Genomic DNA, 8,574 nt, shown 5'->3' with positions numbered 1-8,574 from the left:
AAAATTACCAAATAACTAAATTTTTTAGTTTTGTGTTATTTCAAGGAAAATATATAGATGTCTTTTGTTTTGAATTATAATATATGAAGTATTGATTGTAGCATAATGGTTAAAAGAATCATTTCATCCTAGAAGGGTTAACTCATGACCTTTTGTAAAATTGTATAGAATTCAATTTCTCTGTAACTAAAAGTAGCGCTTAATTCTAATTAATTACGAGCATTTTTATTTCTTTCTTGTTTTTATAATTCTAACTCAGCAAATTCTAACTCAGCAATACCGTGTAATTATTATTTTATTTTATTTTTTAGTCACAGTACCAATTGCAAATGCGACAAAAGCGACAGGAAAAGAAAAAGCTGTGAAGAAGAAAGCAACATGGAAGGAACGGACTAAAGCACTCCTTTCAAAGGAACTAAAAAATGAATATAAACGATACGGTGAATTGATGAAACGAAATACAGCACAGTGTAATTTGATTAGGTAAGTATACTTCATTACAAGTTATATGTTCACTTATATCATTATCGTAGATGATATCCCATAAATGTTCGCTGAGTATTCATTGTGTCTGAGGGAAATAACGTCATTCTTTGGACTAATTACATAAACCTAGTCATTGCTATGGAATAATATAAAATAAAATCACTTCTTGAAATTCTTTCTTGTTTTTCATAAACACATATGGCGGAAGTAACATTGTATTCGACCTTTTTGCTATTTCCGATAACTGTTCATGTAGTACCTTCGATTTCATTATTCCTTCTGCAGGTATGCACTCAAAGATGATTATAGAAATTTGGTTGCTTACACACATGCTTACCTTGATTCCCTTAGCGAAAAGTCGCTTGCGGATCGGGAAGATGATGAGGTATTTTCTTCGTTTCATTGAATGTTACATTTGTTGGTTCAGATTTTCCAAGCTTTGTTTGATTTCGAAGTTCCTGTTTTTCAATTATCCGTAATAATAATTAGGATTTAAAGTTTCGCACTTTTATTGTTTCCGTTTCAGATCTTCAGTGTTGCACTGCTGCTGGTTGCTCGTCAGTATAGTCATTATTCAAAAAATCAATCATTAGCGAACTCACGGGAACCTCTACAGCTGTTTTTCTCATTAGCAAATTTAATGGAGCAAATGCCAATACAAGGAGATGATACAAAAGCAGCTTGGATACTTCTTCTGGATCGTTTTGAAAGGTGGATTGAAATTCGGACAATTGATGGAAAGTCGAATGATATTGATGATGTGCACATTGAACTGAGACGTAAATTAACTTCCCAGGTTTATTTTTTGACGAATATATTGAGTGAAATGTATAATGTTGGGATATCTTAAGTTAGCTTACCTCAAGTGAAAGACAGATTTTCGAAGTATTTATCACGATGCATTCAGGCTGGATTAGGTTCCTTACCGCGATTTTACAATCGATTTTTGTTTACTGATGATGATCAACTGGTGATCCGTTTTCGAGAACGTGAACTTTTTGGGAAAAATGTCGTCTATAGGGATGAAGAGAAGGAATGGCCGTATGATAAGGTAAAAAGTCTTGAGATTTTCTCCATGAAATGTTGGAAGTTATAAAAATAGGTATGAAAATAAATCACAACCTCCTTCTTATTTAATACGTTTCTGATGTCCTTTGTTATGAGTCACAGTAGAGGTCGGCCGCGGAAGTGATTTTTCTTCAGGACCTCAAGCTTGTCAGTGGTCTGCATGAGCCCGTTTCGAAAGATGAATATCATGGTTCGCCATATTCTAATATCTCTTTTGCAAAGGTATTTTTTTTTAAATGAAACTAAATACTGATCCACGTTTTTCCTTAGTGAATTAAACTGCCGTTTAAGGACCAGTACGCAGAGAAATTTGTTGAGCAACTGCAAAGAGAAGCCGATCGTTACTTATTTATAAGAAATTTTAATCGGAAATCGAGTGAAATCCCGGTAGAAGGTTTGATTAAAGAATGGAACTGGTACCAAAGTATATTGAAATGTTTGACGTCACATGTTGAAGAATTACGCCAATATCCTTGTAAGTTGTATAATTTATTGTTCGTAGCTATACGCGGAGAAATCGCGCTGATTGCCATCGACTTCGATGTTTTTTGCGTAAGTACGACTTTGCAGTGAAGGATTTCATGAGCGTTGTGGATTTGAAAATTTGCACCTCACTTATGCTATCAACAATAATGTCAATATGTGCCCAAGGTGAACAATTAATCCCTGCAACCACATTTCGATACTGTTTAGCAAATCCAATTTTGAACATCATTGGTCAAATGTTTCAACAAAAAGTGTCAAAAACCATAACTAAGGTAAGTATCCGTTATTTATCAGGGCAGCTGAGTAAAGCCTTTGTAAGCTTTTGTAAATGGATTTTGCTTTTTTTGTAAGCTTTTTTTTTGTAAGCATTTTGTAAGCTTTTGTAAATGGATTTTGTTTTTTATGGATTTTGCTGATCAGTTCTTTTTTTCTTTTTTTTGTATTATTGCAGATGCAAAACGAAATTTTCTCAGATTACGTCGAATACTTTCTGAATGCAGAAGTTTCACGACAGCACACTGTACGTGAATGGTGGATGTACTGTGCTTCTCAAATGCACATAAGTCCCCAACTGAAATTCCCATGCGCTGATTTTGGATCGGGAATACGTGAACAGCTTGGCTCGTTCTTAATGTCTGTAGTTTTGGAAGCATGCAAATTGCATGTCGAAGCTGGTATATGACATTTAAAATTTAGTAGAAGAAATTGAAAAAGGATAGAATTATTTCCAAAGGAAAAAAGTCAATAGTTTTTTTTATTGAAAAGATTGATACAGTGTCATTTTTCAGGCAGTCGTGGAAATTCTATATGTATTCCAGTATTTTCCCATAAAGATGTTGTCAATGAAGAAAGTTCTCTTGATGGAGACGTTTTGTGCGTAACGAAAATGATAAAAATATGTAATGCAATGATGGAGGTTGTGAGCAAGCATCAATTTGAATGGATGGTTTTTCCTACTGATTCATTACCTATGGAAGTTAGTTTATCAGTCTTATGACATCTTGATTTCTAGGCCATTCATGTAAATAAAATATTTTGCATAATATATCAATTCATATAAATTTATTAAAGTGTTTGTCCCAACTTCATCCTACGCTGAAATGATGTGAGCAATGTATTTTGCCAAACTAAGTATATTAATTGTTATTAGATCAACCATCTTGCTAACTTTTGACCTTCTGGCGTTTTTGTATTCTGATGTTTGTTGCTTATACTTTCTTAACTTCTTTCTAAAGTTTTAAAAAATATATTGGGGAAAAAGATTAAAAAGTGGAGCACAACCTTTGGTCTCCGCCGTTCGTAATAATAGGCAAGAGTGTTATTATTTTTAACCCGAGATAATTTCTTTTCGAATTTATGTCCTTTATTTCGTGCGTTCAAATCACAACAGGTACCTCCTCGGCCGTGGTTGGATTCTGGAGAAGGTGGGCCGTATTACGGGTCTCCCTTCAATGTGTTAAGAGCACATCCCGATTATTCGACGATCAACGTGAATTATGAAATGAAGAAACGGTTGAAATCACGGTGAATAAATTTTTAATTGTTTTGTAAGCTTTCGAGTTCTATTTTATCTGGCAATTATATCAATTATCTAAAAACTATTCTAGTAAACAAGCTCGGCCTGTTTTCGATGCGCTGAATGATTTGGGTGTTACGCCGTGGAAAATAAATGGACCTGTTCTTGATGTGGCTCTGAGGGTAAGACTTTCTGATTTTGACTGATATACCGTGTCTTTTTGCCGTTGAGCTGCTTTATATTCTAACATTTTTTTTGCACTCGTTATTCTAGGCTTCAGGTTTTTGAAATGGCTCAACTGGAAGCAGATGAGAAGTTTTTGGAGAAATTATCGATACCAATTCATCCGAGTCGAGTTTCGATACCAGATTACGTAGCTAAATTCGGGAATATGGAAGTAGATAAGTTGCCGGTAAATGAGTGGCGAGAGTATTCAAAAGCGAAATATGAAGCTATGAAAAAAAGGTTTTTTATCTAAAGAAGTGCTATAAGTCCATGAGAATTTAATGTGATTCGAAGAAATTTTAATTCCAAAAATTAAAACTCGACGTTGTATATTTGTTTAAGGAAGTGTTCTTTTTACGCTAAATAATCATACCTAAGCTACGCTATATCTCTCAATTATGCGACAATTTTAAACTACATTTCTTTGTTTTTCTGATGTACAAATCAGCTAGAATTCAGAATGAAAAAAAAACAAAGTGAAAAAAAGGCAAAATTTATAAGAAAAAAGATGCAGGTATTAAACTTCTGATCAGTGTTAATTTTCAGAAACGAGTTAAATTCATTATGGTGTTGGTTGCTTTATCGTTTGACCATGGCAAATCATTTTAAAGAAAGTGTTCTTTTCTTTCCGCATAGTATGGATTTTCGGGGGCGTGTATATCCGATAACTCCATATTTGAATCATATGGGGGACGATTTAAATCGGTCATTGTTGGTCTTTGCGGAAGGTACATTTCTGTCATGAGACTGTGACATCTGTAGTGAATATGGCGTTAACTGGATAGAAAACATAAAACATAAGGATTCATGTGATAGAGATGAGACTGGTAAACTTTAGGCCGACCGTTAGGTGATGATGGTTTGCGATGGCTGAAACTTCATTGTATAAATTTGACGGGCATTTTAAAGAAAGAATCGAATTTCACCCGTGCTATATATGCTGATGAAATGCTGCCGAAAATGTTGGAAAGTGCGAACAGTCCCTTATCAGGTAATCGTAATACCGGTAATATCGTAGATTTATTTTTTATATTTTGGAAATTGGAAATTTGATTCATGGTTATCATTTAGGTGAAATGTGGTGGACGAAATCAGAAGAACCATGGCAGACTTTATCTGCATGTATGGAAATTAGAAATGCTTTACAAACTGGTAAGTTTTTTTACTGAAACCTAACGGGTACACGTACTACCCGTGCCATCATCGTTGGTGTAATTTAGAATGGTTGTTGGATTTATGTTTGACATATTCAACAAATATCACTTTTTTGATAAACTTACAGTTATATGGAATAAATGCTTCATTCATTATTCTTAATCTAAGCCCACCATACCATCCTTTTTTGATTTACCTGTCTTATTAATTTTACGATTTCGATGTTTTCGGGATAGTATGGGAGGATGCTGATCCTTTACGAATGGAATATGATTTGTGAGAAGCATATTACTTTTTGACTGATTAACGTCTGAATTCACACTTTGTAGAGCGAGGATTATTTTTTGATATTTTATCCATCATATGTTCCATTCTTTGTATATTCCATTACTGCATTGAAGGTTTCAAGTTGTTCATCTATTTTTATACTTTGCAGGTGATCCGGTGACTTTCATTAGTCATTTACCGGTATATCAGGATGGTTCATGCAATGGTTTGCAACATTATGCAGCACTGGGTAGAGATCAAGAAGGTGGAATGGAGGTGAATTTAGTACCGGCTGAAAAACCATCTGATGTTTATTCCAGTGTTGCTGTTAGGTGTGCTATTTTTACTTTTTAGGGATTTTAATTAAGCTTGACATTTATTAGTACGATAGATACTATGATAGTATGATAGATAAGTTGATAAATGCATTTTAGGGTAGAACAGAAACGTTTAGAGGATGAGAAGAGTCCCGATTCTGAAGCTCACGATTTGGCTTTGTCACTGCGTACCATTATGCCAGATCCTGTTTCCAGAAAGGTGTGTAAATCAAGATTTTGTGGGATTTACTAGAACTTGACAGAGATGTCTGTAAATGAGTCTTTTTGCATAATGACACTGTTCAGGTGATAAAACAAACAGTAATGACCACTGTTTATGGCGTAACAATGAATGGTGCACGAAGACAAATTGAAAGGCAGCTGAAAGCGATCGGAATAGATTCGAACGAAGTATTGCATTTTAGTCTATCTGTTCAACTGGGAAATAATTTAAAACATCGTTGTATTATCTATTTTAAAGAAAAAAGTAAATAAATCTTGTCGGATTCCATCACTTTTTGCTGTTTTTTCCTTTTTTGGAACAATATGTGACTCTACTTATCTGCTTTTTAGCGCATGAAATACGCAACCTATTTGGCAGATAGAACATTTCGAAGTCTAAACGACGCCTTCACTAGTTCAATGTAAGATATTTCCATTAAGCCCTTTTCACGTAGAGAAAAATTTTTTCTATTGATTTTCCTCATTTCTCGTTATACTTTAAATAGAATAGCTGTCGGTTATTTTTCCACTGTTATTTCAGGAAAATGAAAGATTGGTTTCGCGATTGTGCGGAAGCAATTGTAAAGTTGATGCATACAGTGGAATGGATTACACCTCTTGGTTTACCCGTATATCAACCTTATTTAGAGACTATAATGGAAGAAAATAAAGTTTACCGACTGCCTAAATCAATTAAACAGGTCTGTCTATCATTTTATTTCGTTAACACACGGTCCGTAAACTTTTTTTCCCTTTTTTTTGAACAGTGGGACAGGTTGACTGGTAGTCTCATGAATATGTGCTTGAATAAGTCTCTTACAAGAAAGAAATGCTAAAGTGTTTGGACAAAGTCTGGAATCGTTTTTATTTGTAGAAACCTCATCTTTTCTCAATAAATTACCTTGTAGGTAAACGCATTTCCTCCTAATTTCGTGCATTCTCTGGATTCAACCCATATGATGTTAACTGCTTTATATTGCCGACGATTGGGCATTACGTTTGCAGCGGTGCATGACTGCTATTGGACCCATGCTTGTGAAGTGGACCAGATGAATAGGATATGTCGGGAACAATTCGTGCAGTTGCACAGCGAGCCATTAGTAAAGCAGTGCGCAGAGGTAAGATCTGAAATGATGTACTCTCCTTGTAGTTTATTTCTTCTTTTTTTTTCTTGCACAGACTACAGGTACAGTTCACTTCTTTTTTTTTTTCAGTTTTTTCGTCAGAAATACTTGCCGAATTGGTTACGTACTGTTATGTTGGCCGAAGAATTCCAAGAACTGCGGAAAATATTCACACCAAAAGTTCGACAAGGTATGCTTGATCTGGATGCTGTACGAAAATCGACCTATTTCTTTTACTAGCTTAATCTAATGTTTGTTTCTGTTGAAATAATTAAAAAAGGAGAAGTGGTTGTTGTTGTGATAGAAGGCAAAGTGTAACGGAGAGACTATGAGATCATTATTTGCAAGGTTTAGATTTATATGGTAAGCGCGATACCATAATGTATTATGAAAAACAAGTTTCAATAATGTACGATTAGTAGAAGTAATAAGATTTGCCCGATTATCAACTCTCAGAGACTTTTGGAGAAAGGAGTTAGTATTGAGACAAAAATAGTCTGTCATTTCTTTTTTTTAAAATGCTGTTCTTGCCGACTCATTCCTCGTTATATATGTCAGCTTGTATATTTATGACGAATGAATTTCATAGGAATAAATTTTCTAGTCTACAACACTAGCATCTTGACAGTTGGCTTCCTCATTGTGTCCTGAGTCCAAGTAGGGTTGACGACAAACGGATTCGGTTTTCTACTTGTTAATTTGTTTTTGTTATTCAATGATTTTCTTTTGCTTGATGTTGCTCAATGAATTTCTAAATTTCCAACTTCTGTTGTAGTGTGGTTTGGTGAAGTGTAAATAATAAACAAATAAGTAAATAAAATTATATATATGATAAAATGATCAAGGAATGTGATATGGTTAGACGGGCAGTTTCATTGTGTAACTTCATGACCAAAGTTGAAGGTTAACAATGAGGCTTAAATTTGACATGAAATCTACTGAAATGCGATACCTTCATTGATGTTGTCCTCATCTCAAAAAATCTGAACAGCCTCGAAATCTTTTAAATCTGATGTCGATCTTCAGAGATGTATAACCCTTAATGATGGAGACAAGGGGCAAAACTTGAATGCCGCGAAAGTTTGTTTTTGTTAATCTTTTCGGAATCTCTTCACACTCAGGATTTGTTCATCGATTTGGGTCCTTGAAGTGTTCCGTTTGATTCAGCCATAATGTTTGTTAGCTAGATGGATGATAGAATCAAGCATTTAGCCAATTTAAGGGAATTACATCTTTCGGCTCTGTAAATTCTTTCCCTATTATATCATCATAAATACTCCAATAGATAAGTGAAACTTATACCATAGAATGCATGGTCCTTATCCGATTTACGTGTAAATTACTAAATTATTGATGACAGGTTAATACAGGTGGTAGGAGATGTAGCATTTGTAGGTGGTAGCAAGAAGGTTATTGACTAAAAGTCCAGAAGAGCAAATACTCGCTCATGGATCGGAATTCTGGAACTGTCTTTTTCATTATGAGATTTTGCGTGATCTTCAAAAAGAATTTAAAAAGCAAGATAAGGAAGAGATACGGTATGCACGCATGTAATGTTACAGCGAATGAAGAAAGATGAATAAGCAACGTGAGAGTATACGTCGGATAGCTTTATCGATGTCAAACACAGATGAGAGCAAACGTAATCACAAGCAGGTAATACGTGAGTCGGAAGTTATTCCCGTATGTTGTAACTCGGTCTTCAATC

General features: G+C 34.7%; 1 protein-coding gene across 1 annotated transcript; it reads left to right on the top strand.

The window, feature by feature from the left end:
- Positions 1–144: 144 nt before the first annotated feature.
- Positions 145–7,106, top strand: LOAG_10422 (DNA-dependent RNA polymerase; the record flags this gene model as incomplete). Its single annotated transcript, XM_020448159.1, has 23 exons — positions 145–154; positions 312–483; positions 772–871; positions 1,013–1,282; positions 1,394–1,537; positions 1,690–1,776; positions 1,846–2,029; positions 2,125–2,312; positions 2,492–2,714; positions 2,829–3,016; positions 3,431–3,564; positions 3,648–3,738; positions 3,837–4,021; positions 4,328–4,509; positions 4,620–4,772; positions 4,853–4,933; positions 5,373–5,535; positions 5,638–5,740; positions 5,827–5,931; positions 6,094–6,164; positions 6,284–6,443; positions 6,651–6,860; positions 6,957–7,106. The coding sequence occupies 23 exons, from the start codon at positions 145–147 to the stop codon at positions 7,104–7,106; spliced, it is 3,354 nt and encodes a 1,117-aa protein (XP_020301672.1).
- Positions 7,107–8,574: the final 1,468 nt, after the last annotated feature.

Source organism: Loa loa (genome assembly GCF_000183805.2).
Source record: "Loa loa unplaced genomic scaffold supercont3.242, whole genome shotgun sequence".
NCBI lineage: Eukaryota > Metazoa > Nematoda > Chromadorea > Rhabditida > Onchocercidae > Loa > Loa loa.
The sequence above is the reverse complement of the archived record's forward strand: the minus strand, read 5'-3'. Positions and strand labels throughout refer to the sequence as shown.